At 45.2% G+C, this 27,683-nt stretch overlaps 1 protein-coding gene across 4 annotated transcripts in view; it reads right to left on the bottom strand.

The window, feature by feature from the left end:
• Window positions 1-15,002: 15,002 nt before the first annotated feature.
• CTDSPL (CTD small phosphatase like) overlaps window positions 15,003-27,683 on the bottom strand; it is an 82,194-nt gene continuing 69,513 nt past the window's right edge. For 2 of the 4 annotated variants that reach the window (XM_035316414.1, XM_035316413.1), the window contains 4 exons: window positions 23,191-23,283; window positions 21,362-21,547; window positions 19,348-19,469; window positions 15,003-19,277 (listed from right to left, as the gene is read on the bottom strand). In XM_035316414.1, the coding sequence (XP_035172305.1) occupies window positions 19,223-19,277; window positions 19,348-19,469; window positions 21,362-21,547; window positions 23,191-23,283 (456 nt within the window). In that variant the 3' untranslated portion in view covers window positions 15,003-19,222. Of the gene's footprint in view, window positions 19,470-21,361; window positions 21,548-23,190; window positions 23,284-27,683 lie in introns of all 4 variants that reach the window. The other 2 variants (XM_035316416.1, XM_035316415.1) reach the window with 1 other exon arrangement.

Here is a 27,683-nt window from a genome sequence, read left to right as displayed (position 1 = left end):
AAGCCCTCACCAGTTTCACACACTTGGCTGTGGGGAGAGATGATAGGATCTGGGGAAGGACACCTGAGGACATCAGAGGTTCGGCACCAAACTCCATCATCAGTTCCCCTTTAGCTGCATGAAGTCATGATCGCCAGCACCGTGGGTTTAATTAATAGCTTCAGCGTGTCTGGGTCCTACTTAGTGCTGATAGATGCTGATGTAAACCAACCCATTTCCATGGCTGCAGCTGCATGAACTGGGGCTCTGGGTAAAAGAGGTCATTCCTACACCTACCATTTGGTTGTAAGGCACATTTGGCTCATGTACAAGTGGGGTTTGAGCTGCTTGTCCCCACTTCGTTCCATTTCCACAGTGAATAAAATACTAAATAATCCTGGTGTGCTGCTAAGGAGCCCAAATCTGTAGAAATATATGTACCGCAGTTTAGAACAGTCAGTGCTGAGGGAAAAGGAAATGTTTGTCGTAAAATATGGGCTCACTCAGTGCTGAGCTGTACGCACTTTTGCTTCCTGCTAATTTCGGTCATGCCATGGGGTTACGGAGCAGAAAACATTATTTCCAAGCAGTTTAGCTTGGTACTGGTGGAAAACAGAATAGCCTGACTTTTGTAACCGTACATAATCTGAGCTGTTCCTGTCCCAGCTACGTTTCACACATGCGTGACCTGATGCACTCCTGTTCTCATCCTGGGCCTTGACCCGGTATTCCCAGAGCTCAAAGACCTTGTGGTTTAAGGATATTTTCCATATGTACAAATGGCAGATGAGGCTGTTTTCGGTGTCCCAGTGCAAGCCTAAGACACTGAAGACATTGTCATAGGGATGTGCTTGAGGAAATCAGAAGGTACTGGGAGGAAGACTCTGCTGAAGCACACGATCGAGGTTTGGCAATGTAGTGGCCCCCATCTGCCTCACCCTTGGCCACCCCAAGTGCCTGTGGACAAGGTTAACATTGTGCATGGGGAAACAGGCTCTGCCAAGGACGTATTTGTCAAATGACACGTTGCAAAGGTATTTCCACCCTGCTTTCGGGTATAGTGCTCTGGGAGGAAGAGGGAAAGGCCAAACCCTGCGGGTGAGATAACACGGCAGGGGCCTCATGCTTTGGAGAAGTGCCGGAAGGAGAAAAAAAACCATAAAAGAGAGCAGTGCAGGGACCCATTGCTACCTATACGGGGTTAAATTACTGGTAGCAGCCAGGCACTGCATGGCTTTCTGAGAATGCTGCAGGAGATCTTTCCTTGACCCAAAATGTGACATTTTACTGCACGTTCCTCACTCGGGCACTTCCCTGCCCTGTAAATTGCCGTGTGCAAATGTAATTCCACATCGTGCCTCTTGCAGACCTACCTGCAGGTCTGATAGAGGAGGGCTGGGCTGTAATTTACCGTTCCTGCAGGCTGTCGTGCTCCTGGATATGGGAAAAAGATGCAAAAGCAATGCATATAAAGGTACTTTGGCCATAATACATGCGAGGAACTCACTTGTGGGGGCTTATAACTTGCTGAAGCATCAGAGGCACCCAGAAGAAGGTAAAGAGCCAGCCTCAGCATCCAACCCACGAGCAAGGCAGGGCTGGAGGGCAGCTGGGAGGGACTGAGCACCAGCCTGAGGATTTGTCCCTGCTGCCTGCAAGGGGAGGCTGGCTGCGGAGAGACACTTGGCTGTGGGGGAAGGCGAATGCAGCTTTGCTCTTTGGCCCGGCGGGTTTGGACCAGCGGAGGTCAGGGCTTGGAATGGAAAGTATTTCTCAGGGTAAAGCTCTGCCAGAACCAGCTGACACGGCAGCACAGAGCTGTCTCTGCCGGGCAGGGGTGTGCTGGTTAATGCTTAACCACAGCAAATGGAAACGTCTCGGGACCAGGGAAGGTGCCCAGGCACTGGGTGAGGAGTGTTCCTGTGCAGGGCTGTCTTGCACCAGCCAGAACAAAGTGGTCTTCGGTGGCAGTGAGTCTTCCTCACCTTGGCAGGCAGCTCTGGGCTCACGGAGATGCCTCCATCCCTCAGATGAGCCCTTCTACCCCAGCTCTCGGGCAATGGAGCCCTACACACTTTGGCTCCCGCAGCAGCAGGGCCAGGACGGGCCAAACCCTCTCCTCGCAACACGGAAGAAAGGAGTGGCCTTGGCAAGCCAAGACTCAAGGGTGAATGCTGATTTCAGGCAGAAATAGCTTGGTGGGAGCTCTGGAGAGCCATTTCGCCTTCCTGGAGCCCACAGCTTGCAGCAGGCTGAGACAGGAGCAGTACCTCTGGCACAGCAAAACCTGTATTGGTTGCTTCAATTTATTGTTTGGCAACCTTGGTGCAAAACCAATTTGAAGACAGATATAATAGGATGAGAACTGGGGATATGAGGCTTGTGTTTCCTCAGGCTTAGGAGGGAAAGTCCCCCTTGCAAAAGAAAAGGAGAGCATCACCTTGTAGCACCACAGCAAGGTCTGCCAGGGCTTCTGGTCAGCCTCAAGCCACTCTTCTACGTCCTAAAATATCTGCAGCCCATCATTGGAGGTGGCAGGCACAACTCTAAGTCTCTGCTAATAAGGAGAAACACCTCAGTGATGATACCTGCCTTCACTACAGCAACGTTGAAGGACATGGCCACACCATGCCAGCCCTGCCTTGGCCTCACTGTCTGAGCACTGGCCACTACCAAAAGCTTTGCAGGGTGCTGTGCTGCATCAAATTTTGTTTACTAAAGTCATACTTGAGAGAACGTGTAGGAAAATCCTCAGGGAGCAGCTCTTCACCTTCGGGAGGTCAATCAGCTTTTCTGGCCCTGCCTGGGGGCACCGGGGGGCATGGTTTCCTCTGCTCCCTTCTCCACTTGCTTGCTCGTGCCAGGAGTTAACAGGTGTGCTGAGAAAACAGGATGGCCCAGGTGGGGCCGTGCGGCGTGGCACGGGCAAACAGAGGCCCTGGCTGCCTTCCAGAGGGAACGGAGGGGAGGAATGCGGCAGTGGGGCCCCAGCTCAGATCCCGCCATTTTCAGGCCTTTGCTTCACCTGGGGAGGCTTCCAGAAGAACACAAGTCCCCCAGACCCCTCACCCCGTGTCACCGTCAGACCCTGCCCCTAATGCTGGTCCGGAGTTTGGGCATCTGATGTTCTTCAGGTTGTTGGCTGGATGCCTGCTAGGATGAATGAGGTTTGTGCTTCCATTTTCTACTGCTTCAGAAAATGGCTCTGTTTCTCCAGAAAGCCAAAAGACTTTGGGGAAGTACTCAGTGTCAATGAAGGCTCAGCAGGACTTGGCTCTTTAAGTAAAGAGATGGAGAATCTAAAGGGATGAGCTTCAAGGCAATGCGGTGATCTACAGAGTCTAACCCCGGGGGAACGATGTGCAGGAGAACTGGGCTGTTGCGTTCCTTTCCCTGAGTGTTTTCCTTGGTTTTACATAAACTGCAACCAGCTGAGCTGAGGTTCGGGGCTGTCAGCTGTTAATAACCCTTATTAAATTACCAACTTCCTTTAGAGATCTCAAATCCTGATTCAGCCCTTTACAAAGCAAGCGCAGACACCTAAACTGATTATCCCAGGGTAAGCGATTGTGGGAGCCTGGCCCTGTGTTTATCTCTCTCATGTCAGTCCCCAGTCAGTAGCAGGGATCGTCAGCTGGGAGATGGATAAGGTCTCCTGATCAGTATTAATGTGAGAACTGAGTAATAAAGGCATAGAGGCCCAAATCACCCAAGCACCAGCCTGTTGACTTGGTCACGAAGATGAACCTACTACTAAGTGTCCTGTCACCACTTTGTCTTCAGTCCTCAGATGCAGATGCTCTCCTAGGTAGAGCAGAGCCTACCTTGAAGAGGAAGAGAAGGAGGAGAGGAAGACAGAGAGCAGGGAGGATCAGTAAAAGCTAACATCCCTACAAACAGGCCAGCCCTGCACATTGCTGTACAGATAATCCAGGAATTTCACAAAACCTCAGGGGCTTTCTCTCAGCCCTAATGAAAACCGTATGAAACCCAGCAAATTCCAGCACGCTTTGGTCAGGGTCATCGAGCAAAGCCTCTGCAGTTTCCAGTGCCAGCTGAATCCAGCAGAAAGCAGACATTTCACAGCAAGGACTGCACACGCAGGGAAGGCACGGCCGTGCAAGCACCAGTCAATGGCTGTGTGACCACGGCAGCCTTTGGTGGAGAAGGAGTGACTTGCTCACCTCGTGATGCTCACGTCCCTGGAAATCTTGGGGACTGTCCTGGCATGGGAATCGCACCATGAGCAAGTGAGGTGGAGGATTAATGTCTTCTTGTGGAGCTGAAGCAAAAGGAAGTTATTTATGCCTTTTTTGGCCGCAATTACACAAGAAACCTGTGCAAGAAGCAGAAAGTCAGTGTGGGTCCCCAGCAGCTTGCCCCACCATGCAGGAGACGTTCCCCGGTGGTGAAGGCTGCTGGAGCTCTCACCCTCACTAGTTATTTTTAGCATTCAGGCAGACCAGTGGTTTTATCTACCGTGGGAAACCTGTTTTCTTGCGTTGGTGACTATACCTGAGTGCCCACAAAATCACCCCACCCTCCCTCACAAGCTTAATTTTTAATCCCCGTCATTTCGGCAACCTGGCTGCTGCTATGACTCCACAGGCACCCTCTGCTAAGGGGGAAGATGGGGGCTGAAATCCCAAAGCCCTGTCCTTCTGCCAACACACCAGTCACCCCCATGAAATCAGTGTCACAGCCAATGAATTTCCAACCCTAGAAGGTGTGGAGGTCCTGATCCCCAGGACCTGCAGGCAGCAGCAATACTGTGTCTGCAGGACTGTGGGTACAGCAGGTAGCCGAGGCTGGCCGAGCTATTGTTTGCAAGAATGCAGCTCTCTGTATGCCAACCAGGAAGGAGCAAGAAAAATGAATCACCCTCAGGGCTGAGAAATTGTCACCCTGTTAAATGTCACCCCTCCCTGTCCTTCATGGTCCCCAAAAGGTGCTTGCTTGCCTCATTGCCCCCAGTGAACTGGCGCTGGACTTGTCGTGCTGCTGGAAGGAGCTCTGGTGCTGCTGGGCACGAGTGTGCTGTGCACACCTCTGCATGGTCTGGGGACTTCTCAGCATCCTCTCCACCTGTCTCTTGCAGATCAGCCCAAGGATCACAAGTAGGACGTTAAGTAGGTGGGCTGGAGCAGAACCCACAGAGATTTTCTGGTTTCCCCCCGAAAAAAAATGGGAGATGAAGGGCATGAAAACTATTTGAAGGAAACAACTTGGTTTGTGCTATTCTGGATGCTTCGATGATTACAGAATTCCTGCAGCCGTGTTTTAGGCAACATCATGGCCTACAGAGTTAAATCTTCTTGTCATAAAGTATCTTCAGAAAGTCAAAGCCAGAGGTGAAGCCCAGGTCTCCTGTGTCCCCTGTACACGGTGCCATACATCACATCTGGTTACAAGTTTGGGTCCAACAAGCTGGGCCTCCCCCAGCTGCCACCAAGCTCTGCAAAAGAGAATCTGGTGGTGCTCCCCAAAACCCTCCCATTTTCATGAAAAACCTCGCCCCGAGGCTGGTACACCCAAATCCTCTGGGGTGCTTTGGCTGTTAGTCAGGGCAAACATCGCCACCGCCCATCCTTACAGGGTCGGAGCATCGACACCTGTGAGCTGCGAGCATTTTCCTGGGTAGTTCTAGTCACCAGTTCAAACAGCAGACAAGAAACCCACGTTACTTCCTTGTGGGATTTCTACTATGAGGGAGAGGTCATGCTCGGGGAATCCTTGTGCAAATGAGTAATGCCATTCCACTTCTAGTCAAACCTGCTCGGGGACAGACCATAAAGAGATGCCGGAGAAATATCAGCGTGCGTGATTGCATCACCGTGCACTCAAACATGGGGTTTCTGCCCATTTCTGCATGGGTTTTGCCTCGCCTGGAATCAGAAGCATTCACAAAGAGGGAGGCGAAGACGAGGCTATCCTTCATCTCCTGTACTGACCTTTGCTTTTAGGAGGTTTTCTCTCCCCACTGAGGATCCGGATGGGCTCCTTTCACTGGAAGATGCACTGGGGACTTCTGCAGACCACATTCCTTCTGTGCATAAATCCAGGAAGAAGGATCCTGGAGGACGACACATTATATGTAAAAACGCAGAAAGAGGAGCAGCCTGCTGGTACAGGGTTGCTTTTTGCATGCACTAGTGACAAATTCAGGATCTCTCAGGAACATTTTCTGCAGTATCCAGAAACTGTTGATTATTCAATGAAAACCCACACCCCAGCTCTCAGCCAAATCCCAGAACACTTCAAATCTCCAATGACTCAGGCGTGAAGCTATTTCCTTACATCCCCTTTCTCCTCTCCTAACCAGCCTTCCCAGCTGGATTACCTGTCCCAAAGACACCTCTAAAACACTTTCTGAAAGGAAAGCAGCAGCAGGTCGGCATCCTGGGGGCACTGAGAGCAGGAAGCTTTTACAGTCCTTACTTTTGAAGGTTGGTCCAGATGCCTTCATGCCACAAAATGCCATCTGCAGACACTTACCTACAGAGACACATGGTGCCTGCATGGGGTGGTCCAGGGGAAGAAGCATCTGTGCTGGTGAAATGCTCCTCTGGTCCAGATAAGTGAAGTCCCTACTTAAACTGTGTACTGCCGGGGTGTAGCTATAAGGTAGTCCTAATATGTTCCTGATTTTTTTGGGGGTTGAAAATGGTGCTGTTTTCTAGAGATGACAGAAATCTGATGGACATCCTGCTAAAAAAACAAGCATTAACCCTGACAAATTCTCCCTTTGAGAAGAGATGCTCAGTGTGCTGCTTTCCTGTGGGTTAGGCTCTCCACAATCTGTGGCTCTGCCAGTCCACTTCATCGGTATTTTCTGCCTTAAGGCACACTGGCACTGAACACAGCTCCTGTCCAAATCTCTCTGGCATTGAGTAGCACAGAAGCATTGGTTTTCCAGATTTTACATAACTTTCCTTATGAATATATTCCTAGAATTAGAATTTTTTTTTTTTTTTTTTTTTTTTTTTTTTTTGGCAAAGGCTTGTTTTTTTAAACTTGAGGTTATTTTTTTCTTCAGAAGAATTGTGTAAGAGATCCAAGCTTTGTCATCCGCTGCATCTCCCTGCTCTCCTGCAGCGCAGCGCCCTGCGGCACAGCCTCCTGGTGTCCTGCCGTATGCCTGTTTGTTTGGACTTCTCCTGCAGGAGAGACAAACATGGTCTGCCCACTCAGTCATAGAATTAGAGAATGGTTTGGGTTGGCAGGGACCTCAAAGCCCATCTAATGCCACCCCCCTGCCATGGGCAGGGACCCCTCCCACCAGCCCAGGCTGCCCCCAGCCCCATCCAGCCTGGCCTTGGGCACTACCAGGGATGGGGCAGCCACAGCTCCTCTGGGCAGCCTGGGACAGGGCCTCACCAGCCTCTGAGTGAAGAATTTCCTCCTTATATCTAATCTAAACCTACCCTCTTTCAGCTTAAAGCCCCTAGTCCTGTCTCTACACCCCCAACCAAGAGTCCCTCCCCAGCTCTCCTGCAGCCCCCTCTAAGTACTGGTACGGGTATGACTGTATCCACCATCCCTCAGCAACCATTTCATTTTGCATGCAGTTTACCTAAAATAACAGCAATGTTTAAAATAGTCCCATTTTCTCTTTCTCTAGCCCAATATTTCAGTTCACTAAAGACAGCAACCACAACAACACAGGGAAGAGACCTCCCTGGGGGCAGCAGTGTTAGGCAATGATCTCCTAAAAGCCCCTCAAAGCCCACCAAAGCAGCGGCTTCGGAACAGGAGGGTTTAGTTCATTCCACGGGGCTTCAGGCAGGACTAAAGAGATTTCTGCTCAATTTCCTGAGAAGCAAAGCACTTGGAATGGGGAGGGGGGAGGTGAAGGAGAAATGAGGCCATAGTTGGTACCTCTGGGTACCCAGGTGGAATGGCACCAGGAGCAGGGAACAGGGGCAGCACTGACTCAACAATACAGAACATTTTGGCCACAAGGGAGACCTCTCCCATGGCCTTCTTCCCCCCCCCCCCCAAAAAAAAAAAAAAAGCTTCTGATGTTGCTGTTCCCTATGGTGCATTTTTTCCTGCTCAAACAGCCAGCGTTGTGTTGGACGGGGCTTTCTTGGGGGCTTTGGGCAGCCTGGGCTGGTGGGAGGGGTCCCTGCCCATGGCCAGGGGTTGGGATTAGATGGGCTTTGAGGTCTCTTCCACCCCAAACCATTCTGTGAATCTCTCAAATGCTTTGAAGTGGCTGCCTCTGCTGTGGACCTGAGAGCAGCTCAGGGACCTGGAAGCTTGGCTTCACCTTTTGCCCCCACCAGCCCAATGGAGACATTGTCTCCTCCTGCCCTGCCACGGTGCATTTTTCAGGTGCTGACATCGGGATGAGCTCCAAACGGGCCTTTATGAAACCAAACCCATGCCTTCACACAATTTCAAGGCTTGGATTGGGACCATTAAACATCAATATCTCTGTCCACCTCTTTCCATTGGGTAGTGGTAGAAACTAGCTGAAAAATAAAATGGATCTGCAGGAGGGCAAGCAGAGCTCACTGGTGCTGTAGCAGCCCTGGTTTTCCTACATGTGTTTCTTACATTGCAGAAGTGCAGCTTATTTCTAACAGCCCTTGTATCTTGAGATTGTTAAAAGGTAAAATTAATTACGCTCATTTAGAGGAAAAAAAAAAAACACAACAGGAAATAATCACAGAAGTGCTTTGAACTTTGAAGATGCTATTACAGGATTTGACATGATTTCATTGCTCTATAACTGGCCATAAAACAAGAGGGGTGACCAGAAAGTTTGTAGGACACGGCAAGTTTGCAGTTTGTTGTTGAGAAAAGGTTGGCATTTTAAAATAAAGCAGCAGAGGGCACTTTCCCCAGCTCTGACTGCCACTGGTACAGAAGCAGCTCTCCAGAGCACGGGGTGCAGCGGTGGAAGGGCACAGCATGGGATCATGCACCTCTCAGCAGCTCCATGCCCAACAGGATTTATTCTTCTGGAGCAAAACCTCCAGCATCCTGGGGAACAGCAAATGTCCAGGAGCAAGCCAGGCTTAGGTGGCTTGGGCTGGCCACCCGTACGGACCTGGACTTGTTTTAAGGTCAGACCTACAGAGCTGGGAGCTTAGTTCCTAACACATGGCCAGGTGCCTGGGGCAAAGGGAGAGGTGAGGAGTGGCCGTTTGACACTTCTGGCTTGAAACTGAGTTTTGGGAACTGCAGCCGGCTGTGTTACTGCCTGAGGAAGATTGGCAGGTGGCCTTGTTGAAGCTTTGCTGGAGAGCTCCGGGCTCAGAAGGCTCTGGAGGGGATGGTGCTGTGAGCCACGGAGAGGGACACAGGGGTCCCAGAGCACTCTTCCATCTACACCGCCCCTTCCCATCTGTAAAATGGGTATGTGCTGCCCTTCAGTGGAGCACTCGCCCTTCTACCGCTGTGTTTCATATAATGCAGCTGAGGGACATTAAATGGTGACAATTTTCTTCTACTCTGAGGGCAGGGAGATGTAGAAACTACTTGGATTTGCAGCTTGGCAGCTGGCCTGTGTATCACCTCCCTTGGGGTCAAGTCTCACCCGATCCTGACCCACTCCATTTGCTGGAGCACTTCTGCACATTTATCATCTCGCTGGTGGGTGACCAGCCGTTCTCCTTAATTACAGAAGTTCATAATGATCCAACTGCTGCTTCACTAACATAATATCATGCAGTAGTTCTCAGGGGGCACCTGCTCTAAAGCTGAAAAAAATATCAGAGGAGGGAAGCTGCTACTTTGACAAATTGGTCAAAATTAGCTTCAGTGTTTCCAGCCCTTTCCAGGATGGAGCTGAAATCTGTTCCCCAAAGTCCTAAAAGCAGGTGAGAGCACACAAAACTGGTGGTGTGCAAGCTGGCCTGCCAGAGAGAACATCAAATTCACTCTTTTAAAAAGACAGCAAGAGAGCATCAGGGCTGGCAACTCAGTTAAGAAGTTAAATGATGGATTTTATTTTCTTGAATCTGAAGAAGTCAACAAACCCATCTGTGTTTGCTGCCTGTGGCTGATGCCCCCGGCAGGGCTGGCCAGAAGGTGCCATGGCGATGCGGACCCACGGGCGAGCAGGCCGCAGCCTTCGCAGCGGGTATAAGGAAATGCTTTATTTGTGGAATGGTTTGCCCTCAGAAATGGAATCCCTCAGACTATTTCATTCCTTTATATCAGAGTAAAGGTGAGAAAGGGCTGTGCCCAAAAGCACACCCAAGGAATTGGAATAATTCAAGGAGCAGCAGGACTTTGGTGAGATCAGAGCCCAATTTAACGCCAGGCCATCGGCCAGAGCCGGACCCTTTCCCTGGCACAGGTCAGCCGTGGTGCAGGCCGGCAGACACCTCCTGCAGGAATCCCACTCCTTTTAATTGAAATTCTCCATATTGCTCAGATTACATTAATCAAGTTTCACCTTAATTCTCCTCCTGGGGGGAACGTGCTCGCAGACGATCCATTTTGGAGGAAGCCTGTCTGCTAGCAGGCTTGGCTTTAAGGGCAGCCTCCCCCTCGTCACAGAAACACAGGAAAACCTACAGTGCTCACATAAATCCCTCTGACCACCCTTTTCACCCTTCTTGAGGGCAGCTCAAGTCCCATCCCCTGGCAGCACCCAGCTTGGCCCCATGAGCTAACGTCTAGCACCCAGTGCCTGCTCGTGCTCCCTCTGCCGCGGTGTTATCTTCGTTGGAAGATGGATTAGGGCGAGATGCCTTCCCGCTGGCAGGAGGAGGAGGCATTTGCTGTTCAGACCACAGCAGATGCTGTCAGAATGCAAAGGTTGCTGCTTGGCCAGGGGACGGAGCCTGGGATGGGAGCACTGAGCAGAGCTGGGCTATGGATTAACTGGAAGGCAGGCAGGAGATGTGCAGTTCGAGTCCCACGTGGGGTTCGTGGTATGCCAATAGCTATTATTTCTCAGCTTTAATCTCCTGTGCTATGCGCTGACAGTGAGGGATAACTTCCCATCTAGATATTGTGGAGAGGAAATAAGCCAACCAACACTCGGACAGACATTCATTCCTCTAAAAGAAGGGGAAGAAGAGAGAGAACAACTGAACCAGAAGCCAGCAGCCCCCAGGCTGAGCTGGGGCTGCTCCCTGGGTTGGACAGATCCCTCTCTGGGACAGATGGACGCCCCAGCCCCATAACCCTGCCCCATAACCCTGCAGCGGATGCTGCAGCTCTGGCCCAGCCCCAAACTCCCTGGCTCAGCTCCGTGCGCAGGCAGGGATGTGGAAGAGGCGCAGGGAGCGCTGCTTTGCTCCCACCTGCCAGCTTGGCATCCAATTCTGTTTATTTCCTTTTTTTTTTTTTTTTTTTAATCTCCCTCCTGGAGATATAACATTTGTCCACGGATTTTATTATGTACTTCGGCCAAATCCCAGACAATTTTAAGCAAACAAACCAAACAGGAAAGGTTAGCAGTGAAGATTTTGGGGAAGTATGTTTACCACACTAGGAAAGGTGTAACAAAATTTTACACTCTATTGGGGAGATACTAATTTCCTGATTTTTCATGAGCTGATGATAGGATTCTGCATTTTCGTGGAAGAAAAAAACCCTTAACTAAAATTAACACAAATACTTTCTGTGCTGTATTCAGCTGGGGAGACCCCAGTTCCTTTTGCAAGGGAAACTCAGTGTTCATTAAACAAATGAAGAAATTACCTCTGAAGTACCAAGAGACATTTTAATTGAAGGAAGACATTTCCCACACAGAGTACAACGCTGGCAGATTAAGACACCGAAGCCGTGGTGATGTTTTCATTTGAGATAATGTCTTTTAAGCTCCCTTTACGGTGCCTTTAAAAGCCATCGCTGCACAGCTGCACCATCTCGTGGTGCGCCCAAGCTTTGCATGGCTGAAGCCTTCAAAGCTTCATCTTCCTTCCCATTTCCCCAAGACTTTGAGCACAGATGTGTACAAAAGCCGAGCAATCCCACTGCCTGCCCCCAACCTCGCCATCTCCCAGCCTTTCACTCTTCGTGCAACATCCCAACTGCTTTTGAATCGCAACCATCGTCATCCCACCCAAATATTTGCCCCCACTCTTTCAGTTAGTATTTCAAGACCTATCGAGGACTGGAGAATGATGATGATTCACTGAAATCTGCCTTAGCTGAATTACTAAAATGCCTATAGAGGGCTCAGAGGAGACTGAGGCTCCATTGGGTTAAATGGGCAGGCAGTGAGCCTCCAAAAGCTTCACTATTAAGATAAAACATTAGAGGGAAGATGAAGGGGTACAGAGCCAAGGCAAGAAGCCATCCAAGCTCAATCTTAGCCCAACTCTTTCACAAACAGTGGCCCAGCTCAGCCAGAAATGGGCTCAGCTCCTGACATAAACCTTCCTCCCATAAATGCATTTGCTCGCGAAGGAGCAGCATCGCTCGAGAGCAGGTATTACACCTTTACATTTTAGGTGTGTAAAAACCACTTACATTTTACTTGCATCTGTGCAAGTAAATCTGTGCTGCCTCTCATTGTAAGGCATGTAGTAACCAGGTTGTTAGGTAAAGGTTAGGGGGAAAAAGAATCTAAAAACTTTTATGTAATGATGCACGAAAATATGTCAGAGCTTGGTCAGCATTCCCATGGGTTATCCTGCTAGACGCTGCCTCCACGCCACTGCCTTGAGCCTTCCCCAAGTACAGCTCCCCCTGCTTTGCTTTGGGAACGCCCCTTGGCGGCAGGCTGGAGGTCACTCGTTAACCTGGGACTGGGTTAGTTGGGGATCACCAGCTTCTTTTTGTCCCCACCCTCCCAGCATCTTGCTTCTCTCTCAGCTCCAGCTTAGCCATAGCTTTGGAAGCCGCAAGCTTGTTTTATTCAGATCTCAGCAGGTTAACAAGACCAGAATCCAAAACGAGCTGGAGAAGCCCCCTGATGCCCACCAGTCAAAGCTTTGATCTTGCCTAGAGCCCAGCAAACCAAAAGACCAGGACAGGAATGGAACAAGAATTTTCTGCCCTGGTTCTCTTTTTTTGTCCCTGTATTTTCCCCCAAGAGACTGGCACGGGGAGGAGAGAGGCTTCGGCTACACGCACGATCAGACATGGAGAGGATGAAAAAAATAAAAGATTGTTTATTAGAAAACAATCAAAGCATGAAAAAAAAAATCACAAAGTTACACTGGGAAGAAATTTGGTTTTCATCACAAAAGCTCACAAAAATCTGACAAAGAGCCCAGCCCACTGCCAAGCCAGCAACCCCCAAAACCACCCTCAGACTTGTGCGTGACGGGTATCGAAGGGCTGCCAGTTCCTAGGTGGTGCCCATCGCATTGGTAAGGACGAAATACTCAGCCCTTAGGAGCCAGGAGAGCGGTGCCTTTTGGGGGGGGGGTGCCAAATCCTCCCAGCTCTGTGGCGAATCCTCCCCGAGCCTTCGAGCAGCAGCAGCCTGGGCTCAGCTGGAGCCAGCCCAAAGTGACTGCTAAGGCAGCTGAGTTTTGCTCCTCTGGCCAGCACTTCCATGCAATCGACATCCCGATGGAAGGTGGTTACGGAATGAAGGTAAGAGAGGCTTGCAGAATAAAGCGGTGGTCACAGGGAGGTATGGCTGCAGCACAGCATCCTCCGAGGTCCAGAGGTACGGCCGGCTTTGAGCCATCCCCTCAAACATTCGGTTTGCTGCTGGTTTAATTGATCACCAGATCTGTTTGCATTGTTGGTGTGGGATTGCAACACAGACCTACTGTCCAAAGGCGAAGCGAATCCAAGACGTTGGGGTGTTTCCCATGCTTCGGAAATGCAAGCTGCTCTCTCCGACCTAGCACTCGAAGGCTTCCAACAAAACACGCCTGGAAGCTTTTCAGGTTTGAGCTTGCCAACCTGTCCAAACCGATATATTAACCACAGATCATTTATTTTCCAGTAGCTCCAGGAGAACCGGCAGAGGAGTCCAGGAGAGCTCTGCCTGATCTTCCTGCCAGGAAAACTGCTGGAGACTGCAGGGTCTCCTGGAGCTGCAGCCCACCTGGGAGAGCCCTAAGCCCATCCTGCAGGGAACGTCGGAGCAGATGGCTTTCCTTCAGAGTCAGAACACAATAAAAAGGTAAAAGAAAGCAGAAGGCATGTGCACAGAGGCGTGTATATAGCCAATGGTGTATTCGATTTTGCAAACGGCATCAATCAGCCAGGATAGAACAACCTGATCTTCCTCATCTCTACAAAGAGCTGTTTTGGGAATTTTGAAGTACTTGTTTTAGGGGCTGGACTACACGATCTTTCCTGGTCCTTTCCAACCGCATCCCTTCTGTGATTCTGATCTTATCCTAAGTAGCAGCTAAAGAGATTGGTAACATTAAAAAATAAAATCAAAAACCCAACCCACCGCAAACTGAAGGCAGTCTAGGTCATTGCAACCCATCACAGGGAATAACTAAAAAATTGCAACCAAGGCGTTACCTTGAGCCAGCTGCTTATTCTAACAGGCCCGAGGATTTCTGCTCATAAAGCATTGATACGTGCCTTTTCCTAGAAAGGAAGGCTCTGCCTCAGTCTTACTATGTCAGATAAAAACTCTCAAAATAGACTTTGCAACTAAATAAAGCATTTTATTCAGATATTCACTCGGATGTGGCAACAATTTTAAGAACAGCTATTCAAGTAGCTGAAGTAAGCCCTTCAGAAGAAGCCACCCAGCTCTGAGACTTGAACAAATTATTGTATGATCTCATCCCAGAGATCTAAATAGCTGGAACATCTGCCAGAGTCACCACCAATTTATTTAGCAGAGTTCATCAGTAGTTCATCAGCCCTGTTTGCACAAGCAGGTGCCAGAGCAGTCAATAAGGAGTCCTATACATGATTTAAGAAGAGGAGAGGGGGAGGAGATTGGAATAGAGAAGGGGGATTTTGCTGTCCAACATGGATGTGCACACGGCAGGAATAAAGTCCCTGTCAAAGTAGGGAAGTGACTATTACTGAAAGAAAAAAGGCAGAAAATCTATTTTTTCTTTTTTTTTTCTTTTCTTTTTTTTTTTTTTTTTTCCCAGAGAAGCATTACATGCACAAGTAACTATATTGTTAAAATCTTTTTATTTGTGACAGTAAAGAAACCATTCAATACCTGATTGACAACACTTCTCTCTCCTGAAAACACTCAAATGGTATCTGTAGTGTTTCTCAAGTATCGCTGGATTGTTCATTGCATTAAAGTGTAAACAGCTCCATTATTAGAAAAAAAAAATCAAGAAACATTTCCATTGCTTACTCCTCTTTTAAGAAGTTCCCAATAGATCTTTAACAAGAAAGAAAGAAAGAAAAAGTCAGCTGGATTTTTACAATATAATGCGAAACAGAAAACTGACAGCTGGTTTTGCATAGTTAGCCCAGAGATTTTTTAAAGCCATCGCCCCGCGCACGTCTCACCTGCCCTCCTCGCCCCACAAAGGCATACATCACAGCACCTTGGAAATCAGAGGCACAAACATGTCGTCGTTTTACAAATAGGGCTGTGCGGTACTGTGTTTTATTAGTTAAAAAGAATCTGTAAAACATAGGATTACGTGTTTGTAAATCATATAGCTACAGTTTTTTTTTTGTTTTTTTTTTTTTTTTTACACTGAAATTTCAAAAGCTGCAACATCAGTACACACCGGTGTCATTCCGATACTTTATTGTCCCCAACCAGGCTAATCAAAATCATGCCGTGATAAAGTGATTGCATACACCGATAACCCAATCTCTTCAGGTGTCGAGTCTCTTCCATGTGTATAACTCTGCTGTTTGAAAAAAGATTAGAGGGCAAAACAATAGACAAATTATTCCTCCGAAGCTACCTAAGTGCACACAGCAATACTGTACATTTGCTACGAGCCTCCATCGAGACCTGCTGCGCTTCCTGGCGGTTAACAAATAGCCCGCGCACAGCCCTAGTTTAACAAATGGCAATTTAATCGTAACACTTCAGTTGAATTTCAAGAATCGAAGGCATTCTGCCTTACAGCTTAATTTAAAAATACCTATACAGGCAAAAACCCTTTTTTTAACCCAACATAAAACGGACAACAGAACTTCAGGCCAGGCAGCGTTTCTTTTCTTGGACAGAATGATCAACTGGAAAAGACTTGTTAGTGCTCTTCTGATAACCAGAAATGTGACTGAGAGCCAAGGTTAATAAAACCCTGTAGACCTGCATGCATTAACTGCACTTTGAAATACGCTGGAGGTTTAGGAAATATTTTGTCTCTTATCTTCATTTTTTAAATCTTGTACTTAAAATACTATCAAATACCCGTATTGCAAATTTCACAAACATTCCACTCCTTGATCTGGCTTTACAGACAGAACTCTATTGCTTTGTTAAAATCTGGATGCTTTAAATATATAGCGCATGTATATTCAAACAAACTTAAAACATGAATTTGTAAGTACAACAAAATATGATGGTTTGATCCCTTTGCCCAAATTTGAATAGCCAGGCAAGCCCACACTTGACTGCAGAACACTGCAACTTTTATTTCAATGGGAAAGAGCTAAAAAAACAAACAAAAAAAGCACAAAAACCAAACCCTACAACAGAAATTACAGAAAATAGCCTTAAGATACTAGCTGAGATTAAAACTGCTGCGAAGTTTTACCCTTTTGTATCGTCACCAAGTATCGTTTTAATGCTTTATTCATTTTTTTTTCCCTTCTGGGAATTTGTGGATTTCAAGAGCTGAAAAACAATACAAAACAAGTAGGGCCGTACAGAGCATCATCAAAACCGTTCATCCAGAAGCTGGAACAGAAGTTCAGTTGTCCATTATATGTGGATTTTAAAAACAATACAAGACACTTTAATAATCAACATTCATTCACAGACTTAAGGCAACTGGTTCATGAAATCGCTGCTTCCATAAATGCGAACTAACGCCATGGTTCGTCTCACGTGGAACAGGTTACAACCGTACAATGGTAACGCCTCAGCGGGGTTATTTATTGTCTAGGTGGAAGATTGTTTGGTCTAATGCTAGCGAGAAAGTCTTTGAATTTTTGTTTTTCAGCCATTCCTATCATACCTGCACAACTAACTACAACCTGAATACTTCCCTGCAGACTGCATTCGCAGCACAGAAGCTACGAACGCAGTTGAAAATACTGCTCAGAGAACAACTTTTTGGCAGCTTACAGTTTCATTACTCTGAATTCAGATACAAAACTAAACAATCTTAAACTGAAAGTGAACGTTAATGGACTAACCAGAATCCATACAGCTTTGCTGAAACATCGTAGGGTGTTTTTTTTAATTTTTATTTTAATGCTTAAGCGTCAGTTTTGTCTTTGTTGTGGCACAGAATGATACAGTACTAAGGTAATGCCAACTGGTAAGAAAAAGAAAACGGGGACGCCGTACAGACTCACGAGTGTCCCGGGGCTGCCTCCATCGCCCTCCCCGCCAGGCACAGCGGCACTGCAAGGGGCAAGTCGTCCTCCAGGCTCACGCTGCGCCCGTGACTATCTCCTCACTGCCTGTGTCGGCTGGCCTGCCCTTCTATGAATGGATTCCTTAAGCTGCTTCACCAATTTGTTGTCTAAAAACAAGGATGAAGATCCAAGTCCATTGCAACCCCCCCCCCCTCCCCCCCAACCCCAAGTCGTCAAGACTTTTCAAGAAAAAAAGGCAAAAGGCAAAGGGGATCTACTGTTGAGAATTTAGCACTAGGCTAATTAGAAGCACCAACTGCTCTGATCGGCTTTCTTTTCTGACAGCCCAACAGAGCTGGGATTTTTGTGGTTGTAGATTTCTGGTGCGGGAAATAATTACAAGGTGACGCTGCAAAGGAAAAAAAAAATTAAAAAAAAAAAAAGCATTTTCCTTCAAAAGGCTTAAAGTAGTTAAGTGTTTTTCTAGGGTATTAATGACCCTACAGAAATGTAGGTGCTAAGCAGAATTCCAGATTCAAAGATGAGGTTTATTTAGCGCCAAAGCAGAGGACTGCTTTAGAGAAAAGCCTAGGCTAGGAACTTCTTCCATTCTATGAAGTCTTGTGATAGCTTCCCAGCCTGTACCTTACACCTTGGGAAAGAAGAAAAACAAATCAGAGATAAGGGAAAAATACTCTTCCCATGTTTATATACCAAAGAAAGGAGAGGGCTTCATCTAAACTGAAAAAAAAAAACAAACACAGAAAACCCTACACAATGATAAAAAAAATTCCTTTGCACGTCACCTTTAACTGAGTTCTCTGGTATATCAAATACCATGGGATTGATACGTAAGGGTGGGTTATGAAGCCTGCATTTTATTTATTGCCCTAGTTTGCAGCTTACAGAAAATGTTTCATAGCACAGGCACAGTGGCAAAAACAGTATAACAGCCGATGGTCAACTCCATTTGGTGAGTATACAGTAGCAGCAATTAAAAGAAAAAAGTACTCCAAACAGCTCAATACAGATCCAGCTTACCCAGATGGGTTTCTTTTTAAGAAAAGAATTTTAAACTAATAAATAGATCTCCTCCCCATTCTCCCAAGATAATGATTTTCCAAAAAAAAAAAGAGAGGCATGGCAGTTGTGCGTAAGCAGAAACAATAGAACTTCATCTGTCTAGAATAGAAGGTGCTTTAGATCTATTTGTCACCCTATTTTCTAAATTCCATCATTCCCTAATACTCAAACAACTGCAGATATGTTCAAAACCGCATCCAAAATCGTATCAGTGAAATAACCGTGTAATCCAAATCGCCCCTCCCACAAACGCTTGAACCTTCTGAGCATGACAAAACGTAATACAACTTAATGTCAACGTGGAGACAGGAACCCAGCATCTTTGTTTTAACTTTTTCCTTTGTTATATATTACAGTGCTCTATAAATTTTTTTTTTTCCTTTTTCCTTTTAAAGCATTTAGACAATACAAGACTAAAAGATGTCTGGAAATAAGTCTTATACAAAAATGAATTTTTATCTTAAAATAACATTCAAAAAGGCACTTCATTCTGTAAGAAAAAATTCAGAGTCAGGTCAACTGCTCTAAGCAGGGGGGTAAAATTGTCTGCATAGTGGGAGGGGAAGAAAGGGAGAGAAATTCAACTGCTGAAATACAAGCTTCTTTTTTGGCATGTTTTAAGAAAAGCTGATCCAGTAAAAGATGTCCATTTATGAAATTCATTAAAAGAGTCCCATTTAAAATAGCTTTTTTTTTTTTTTTTCCTTTAAAAAAGTAGTCTGAACACATGACCTTAGGAGTCAGGCTTCTGAAGGCTTAATAGCATCACTCATGATTGTCCTTCGTGTCCAATGTAAGAGGAAGATCAAGAGTAGCACTTCTGACAGGAGGGACCTCCCCAAAGCTTACATTTGAAAGAGCTGAAAAAGATGGAGACATCCTCTAGCAACTGCAATCTAGTAGCAGAAGTCAGTCAAAGTTAAGGGCTACCTGTTGCAGAGTTTATGAAGCATACTGTAAACTTCTTCCTCTTTGCTTAGTCCTTCAAAGAAAGGAATAAGATCTAGCAGCTCTGTGTCTGTCATGTCATCAAACCAGGACTGCACAGGCACCTGAAACAAAGCAACAAAAGGCTGTGAAGACTTCATGATGTGAAGAAAGCGCGAGTTTTGCCTGCACAGATGCCCTGTAACCCTCCCTGCCATCACAAGTAAGGCAAATTACTGGCCATCAGCATTCAAGAAGAGTGCCAGGTTCAAGTTCACATTTTCTAGCAAGTTTAAGCCCACACCCGAGCGTAAAACGAGCGCGGCCCAGAGCTGACCTGCACCAAACAGCCCAGGCAGCCTACGCGAGGCAACGCTGGGCACCTGGATCTGTCCCGCCTCCTTGCCATTCAGGACAGACTGGAAGGAGGATGCATGCTGCCTGTAAAGCTGCACTGATGCTCCACTTGGAAAAAATTATTTATGGGCGAGTCTTTTTCCCCCTCTAAGTATTATCAGTGTGAGTCACTAAACACAGGCATGCAGCAACAGCCTCCTCTGGCACACGAGGCTACGGAGGAAATATTTAAGCAGTGAATACTGAACAGTTCTCTCTGATTAAAATGTAAGAGCCGGTTCAGAAAACAATGCATCTAATAATACTCCTTAAATGTGGGCTGGATTTGCAGAAGGAGTTCTGTGTATCTTCTCTGTGAAAGTATACTGAGATCTTTTAAAGACTATCTTGGATCTAAGTCACATGGCTTGGTTTCTGCAGAGTCTCAACCATCCCTTCGCTAGCAGCACTTTTCTATACATGATTAAACCATTCTGACAAAGTCTTTAATTTCATCTCCCAAATTTCTACAGCTCATTATTTTCTTGGCACTGAATTCTGAGATACCAAATGATGATCCGGATGGGGTTTTTAATTTTAATCATGAACATAAATTAAGAGTTACAGCTCCTGGTATTATAAATAGCAACTTTAAACCATGTGTGGCACCAACCAGGAAAAAATGTTTTCACCGAATCATTCAGGGCAGCACCAGTATTAAGATCTGAATTTAAACGCTCAATGCTGTTAAGATAAAACAGCTCATTAAAAAAATGCTATCCAGAGAGGCAGGACCATGCAAAACAATGTACCTGATAAAAATTTCTTATGCTAATTTAAGTTCACAGCAAAGGCAGCCTAAAACCATCAAAGAAAACATTACACAGCCTGGCTGTTTCGGAGTCAATAGATCTAAGGGAAGTTCCAGCTTGCTATCCTGGCAGCTACAAAACAGATGTGAGCATCTGTGCCGACCGCTGCGATGGAAGGGGCAAGTGCCAGACTGTTCCAGCACAGCTTCTGGAGACGATACGAAATGCACAGTATATGGCTCCTACTTATTTCTCCCTTGAAATGCTGTTGCCTTTTATCTTCATTTCTAAAACTGATGAGCTCGTAGACTAACATTTCTAATTATGAAGCTATCGCAAAAAATATTTAGAAGTATAACACAACAGGATCTTAATTTTTTTCTTCCCTCTAGCCAGGAATAAAGAAAATTGATAGTAACCAGTAAAACATTACCTTTGTCTAATAAACTAATTTCTTTCACACGATGAAAAAAGATGGAGTACCAAAAGCACTTCAAGTAATCCATCCTTACAGAAATAACCACTCCAACGAACAAAAGCTACGCTGGAGGGCAACTTCACTTTTGAGATCTAGGTTAGTTACACAGTTATACCACTGCTTGGTATTCCTCAAAGCTGATAGACTGCATGCCAACAGCTAAAACTGAGAGCAGAGGAACAGTGATGACTATGACACACTGTCAAGATCTGTTTGCCACAGCCCTTCACCATTCGGCAGCAAATACCAGAACCTACCTGCAACCTAAGAAGACACAGAGACTAAAAATGTTAGCACTCTGAAAGTGTATTTTTTTTGTATCAGACATGTCTGGGAAAAGACCAGAAAGATAAAACCGCAGTTGAGTATTTGGAATTCTAAGAACACTTACTGCATTTTCAGGATGGAAGATGTAAGATGCAGGAGAATTATCCACTATAATAACTTTACTCAGCTCACGTCCCAGCCGACTCAGATCCTTCACGTAATTTCCTCGGTGGAAAACACAGGACTCTCTAAATAGCCTTGCCCTGAACACACCCCAGCGATCCAGTAAGTCGGCTACTGGGTCTGCATACTTAAAAATAGAAGTCAGAAACCCAAAGTTAGCAATCTGCAGATAAGGCTAATTCACAGAAAGATGAAGAAGGAACACAAAATTTCAGATAAACTGCCTTTTCCTCATTTTCTTCCCTGTTCCTTCTTAAATAATTTACATGTCTGCAAACCTGAAGTGATTAACAGATAACACAAAAGTAGAATGCTTATCTTTCTGGAGAAAGCTAACTTGCACTCTGATGTTTCCCATGATTTACTGATTAGGTTTTCGTCTTAGGGTCATCTTACAGTTACCCTTTTACACCTTGAAGTTGATGGATCCAGAGATCTCACCTAACATTACCATTAAACCAATGGACACTAACAGAAAATCAATAGGAAGACATTTCCCCTGGCTGATTCATTTCCATGTGCCTCTGAGGACAAACTGCAATTGCACGCATCTCAGCCTGATGCAAGCTTCATTTTTTTTCCAAGCAGTGACTATGGAATGACTGGCTCAGTAAGAGTTAAAGTTATCAAACTGCGTAATTGGGCTGTAAAAAAATCAAAGATGGTATTAGACTAAATGCTCATGTACAATACTGGAAAATTCTCAAAAGGACAGTATCTCAAATATGTACTGTTCCATACAGGAGATGACACTTAGGTGAGGCACAGGTTAGGATCCAACAACTGATATAAAATGTCCAAATAATTCAGAACGTGAAGTGACTGTGTACTCGAAAATGGTAGTCAGAACTTATTTTTACAGGACAGGAGTTACTGTTTTCCTGTATTTTAAACAGAGAAGTAAAATTGATGCTGAAATCAGTCATCTCTCGACTCTGAGAACTGCTAGACAGCTAGCTGCAGTACAAAACTGTTCTATTATTTAGGATTTTCATGATGTGACCAAACAGAACATGGCTAAGTGTGCAGGGAAGAATCCCCTAACAATAAGGCACCATTATAGATCAATAGGGTCCTGTCCCCTCCCACCAGTCTCTATGGTGTATTGGTGTAAAAGCTTACGGTGCTGGAGCATGACTTAAAAATAATAAAAACAGCTTTATAAACAGGACACCACATGCACCATACACTGAAAAAACTGAATTTTAGATGTCTACTACTGTAACGTCTACCACAAAACTACCTACAAGGTACTACCGCTACCAGAGGGCACAAAATATTCGTGTTGATGTTTCAGGCTTTCCAAAACGACTCCTTTCCTAACCCCGGATTGCAATTGCACCTTGACAGGACCACAACACGTTCCAATTTGTTCACACGCAACAAATTTGAGTCACCAATTGCTCGTGGAGATAAGAGTTAAATAGGGTGTATTTTATTTCATGCCCAGCTTTAATATGCTGCTGTACTCGCACGCTATTTGTTCTAATTTCTGCCGATAACCATGGTAACTTGTAAGCCTTTCATATTGGCATTATGAGCAATGCATGGAGGCTACATTATGAGGCGAGCCCATATGTGATAGCGTTACCATGGGAACACTTACCCACACACTAGCAGACAAAGTACACACTGTCAGACAAAGAAGCAGAAAAGAAGGGGAAAAATTAAGATAGTACCAACTGCGGAAATAATTATCCATTAGAAAACTCAAGCAAAAGTCCACTGCCCAGCATTATACGGGTTACTGAGATGAAGAGAGTAACAAACCTTTGCTAGACTGGCTGTGAAGAGTACACATTCAAAGAGCTCTCCCATCCTCTGAAGAAACTCATCCACATGTGGTCGTTTCAATACATAAACCTGGAATGACAATGACTATTTAGGTCAAATGGTGTTGAAGGTAAAAGAAAAGAAAAAAAAACCCACCGTTGTAATCCTAAACACTTGAAAAAAACAAAAGTTATCATGCAGGCACTTCAAATGAAATGCTGAGAGAAAAAAAAAAAGTATATATGATAAAAGTAGACAGTCAATAATGAGAATTTGAATGCCAGGACTGCAAAGACCCATGCTGATTATGCAATTGCAAATACTGTGCATCACCTGGAGTGATGTCTCATTAGGGCACAGAGAGACAGTAGGGCTTCCCAAGAAACGAGGATGCAAACCTCTCAACCAACATGATTTTGGTGCTGGTGTCATCAATCCAAAGAGCTTTACAGAAGAAATAAATCTGAAGAAACTTCTGTGACGATAGGAATTGCACAATAGGGAACTGTTTTTCTTCCTGTGGCTAATTCCTTCATTTTCTGAATTCCAGGTGCTAAGCACCGTACCGCACTCATGATACATAGCAGTCACTGGGCTCTGTGCAGAGGTATTCACCAGATATCTTCACAGCACCACGCAGAACATCTAGCAAATGCAGCTTTCTAGGTTCAGTGGAAAAGTCTCCATCTCCTACCCTGACCTTGCAGTAGGATGAATGCTCAGGATCTTGCTCCTCCAGAGCAGCTGGGTTTCAACAGTGCTAAGTTGCCGTTTTGCACTGACAACCATCCAGGCAGCCTGGCTGCCTACTGTCAACAACCTGATTAATTAATATTAGAACCTCCTTGCTTGCTTTTCAGAGGGAGCGGGACAATTTGCACAAAATACAGAGATAAGGTAACTGTTGGTTAGAAAGCTTACAACCATCCACAACATGCTGGGAAGCTGAAGAGGGGAGTTTGCATGAAAAATATTTATCTATCTTGTTTGTGGTTAGATTAAAAGTTTGAGAGAAAACACTGGCAGCATTTTATCTTCTCCGTTTGGCAAATAATCTCTAATATTGGAAATTTCAAATGGAAAGGTCTGGCATACACCCAAATTCAAGAATTGCAAGCCTGATGCAATTTTAGGAATACTTTGTTTGATATGCAGGAGAACTAGATGAATTGCAGGTATTTTATGAGATTCATAGTAATAAAAAAGGCAAAAAACATAAGGCACACAGAGAAGAAGCCCGAAGGAGAAAAATATGGAAATGCCAGCTTGAACTTACGTGCAACAATTAAAGCCTCTAGCAAAAGCAAAAGAAGTTTTATAATAGAGATTTGAAATTTAAAACCTAAATCTGAAAGCAAAGTTTTATTAAAAACATGTATGATGGAGCTGTACCTTAATGACTAAAGCAGAAATGTTAATTACTTTTCTACTTTGCTTTAAGTGGCCAATAGCTCATAGCATGAAGACTTGATTTGCTTTCGAAGTTGTTTCTATTAACTAAACTTTAATTCTACCCCCTCAAATTCAAGTAGTACACTCAAACTTTGATGCAGCCATGAATTTACAACCTAGACTTTTTTTTTTAAGAAAAAACAAACAAACAACAACAAAAAACAACCACAACAGCACCCAACCTACCAGTTGTGACGTTTTACAAATTAAAAGTTAAAGAGATGTGATAGATGAGACTCAATATTGCTCTTTCCAGACAATTACAGCAAAGGTTCCTGTATTTCACTAGGCATAAACCAAGTAATTTCCCTCCTATAACAGTGCAATTCAATCTTCGCTTGAATCTTCCTGCACAAAGTTGCTCTGTAGCATTTCCTTTCTAAATTATTTCTTCAAATTTTAGAAGAGATGGGTAGAAAGCCAGCTGCAGTCACTCTGAGTTTGGGTACTCACTTATCTGACTTGCCAGTTATAAGAGGAAAGATAGCATGAAACGAGTTACTCATTAACTCCACAGTTCGTAATGAAGTTCTTTAATTTTTTAAGCTGAAACTGTATTCCTACACTTCTGAGAGCAGAAAAGGACACCCCAAAGTATTAAAAGCATTCTGGGGTAGTAAGTGCTGAAATCCAGCATGAATTTCCCTTTTAAAAACTAGCGTTTTCAGCCACAGCAAAGTCCCTTTTCCTCCCCACGGCTGTGCCGGGGAAGTATTCCCACTTGGCACATCAGCACGAACTCCCAGCCAAGGCTATGGACGTCGTGCTTGCGACACAACCCATCTCCTCCCCAACGTGAGCCTACGCGAAACCAACCTGGCAGCTATGGCCTGAGAGCTGCTCAACCACAGCCCTGTGGAAAGGGGAGAGCTTCTGAAAGCAAATATTTGGAAAATGTGCTCTTTTTGCAACTCGTAGGCCTCCTGTTGCTACGCGGCAGCAACTGGGCCGCGTGAGCCGTCGGCACGCGGCGTTTTTAGGTTGTGTCGTCGCCGTTCGGCCCTTTTTGGATCTCTTGAGCCGTCACGAAGCAACCCTCAGCCTCCTCTGCTTCATTTTTCCTTGCTGTTTTGCCTGAAATGTTACCTACTGGACCCTGGCCAACAGATTTGCTCCTTATTTAAATGCCCCGATAGCAATAAATGCGGCCTTGTCAGCGGAGGCCTCACCATATTCCCCCTGCCAAAGGCCCCAGCTCCCTCACCCCTCTCTTTTCAAACAGCGCTGTTTTTCCTTCCAAAACAACATTTCTTAATAACATGGCTGGATATTGCCCTTGAAATCGCTTTGAGATTTCCTACTTAGATCCTGCAAGCGTCCTCGTATCCTGGACTACAAAATCTCTTTGGTTTATTTCACATAAAAAGCTTTCTTCAACCAACAGTGCGGCTCTTTTCTCCTCTTCCTCCTCATTTGGAATTTTTTCCCTTCACTTTGTTAGTGGCTGGACTTGAATCTCAATGCCGCATGGTTATTTGTGGCTTGGCTTTTTCCTCTGCTGCCTGATGTCTTCAGTTTAAGTCTCTAGACTAACTGGCTCCTGGCATTTTTCTGAGATTTATATACTGTCTTCAGGGTATTAAAAAAAAAAACCTCCATTTTTTTCTGTACTGCACGCTCACTAATATCTTCCTTATCACAGCAAGAATTAGCGGAATACAGTCATTTTTCATGAACCTTACTGTTAAAATGCTAAGGCACGAATCAGGCACTAGGCATGTTTTCACAGGATTCTGCATTTATAGCTGCTAATGGCAGAACACAAGCAATTATCTTGAATTGTTTTCAAGCGTGTGGTATTTCCACGTACAGTTTTTATACCTCAAAGCAGTCTTAGCCTAAAAAGATGTAGTATTTGTAAACCAAAAGAGAAACCCAGCTTAATTTCAATCAATGAAACAGGTCAGAAAGAATTGCCTTGCAAAACTGACTTCAGAATAACATTATTTTCAAGTAACGACAAAGAAATCAGCTCATGACATCTCAAGCTTCCGTAATCTCCTATGTCTTGGGCTAGGCGCATCTTCTTCGTGGCGAAGAGAACACAACACGCAGGGTCCTGAGCCTTGTCTTTGTGGTCCATCCTGCCGTGACTGCCTCCCAGTGCAAGTAACCAAGAATAGGCCAGCAGGAATGGATACAGCCTATCCTGGATTACTTGAACCAGGTGACAGCCAATTAAGGAATTTTTGTCCTTTATAGAAAAAAAGTTGTTATATGAACAGCATTTTCCCCCACCATTACAAAACAGTTTGTATGTTACATTCGAAGCAGACTTATTAAACATCTCTTTAGCTTTATATAACTAATAATAAGCAATTATTTATTCAATATAAGAAAATGACTTAAAATATAGTCTTAATCTATTAATAAACAAATTCAGGAACAAAATTCCAAATAACACCAAATCAAACTCATCCTGGCTGCTCTTCTTACTTTTGGGCACTGAGAAGCACAAAGGCATGGCAAAGTCCATTTGAACTAATGGCTTTGCACTTGTTCAATGGGAAGCACTTTCCAGGAGAGAGGACATTTTCTTGCAGAAGCTATGTCAGTACCAAACTGGTTGAATGTCTTTTCTCCAACCCCTGCTTTCATCCTCTATAAACATCCTTTAAAGAGCACCTTCAGTCACAGCACATTTCCCTGGACTTCCCACAGCTTCTCCCTTATAATTTGGCAGAACAGGGGACCAGCTCTGATTTCCTTTTATTCAGAGAACCGGAATTTAATTAAAGAACTGGCCAAAGCAGTGTCAGTTTGCATTAACTGTGCTTTTTTATCTGTGCTGTGATTTCCAGCACAAAGTGGGGAATTCATCTCCAGTAACACGAGCTGCCTTGTGGACGGGCACAGCCTCTGCAGGCATCTAAACACCTCTAACATAAGGAATGAGAGGTGCCACACAAGTTATTTCCTCACAAAATAAAATGGCAAATCCTTTCTAACAGATGATGTAAATCTGGCTAGATTTAGAAGGATGGGAGAGGGCCATGGGGTGTTCAGAAAAGCTATTTTTTAATTGAGGAAAGCTGGTT

The sequence above is a fragment of the Oxyura jamaicensis genome, chromosome 2 (assembly GCF_011077185.1).
Source record: "Oxyura jamaicensis isolate SHBP4307 breed ruddy duck chromosome 2, BPBGC_Ojam_1.0, whole genome shotgun sequence".
Classification (NCBI taxonomy): domain Eukaryota; kingdom Metazoa; phylum Chordata; class Aves; order Anseriformes; family Anatidae; genus Oxyura; species Oxyura jamaicensis.
The sequence above is the reverse complement of the archived record's forward strand: the minus strand, read 5'-3'. Positions and strand labels throughout refer to the sequence as shown.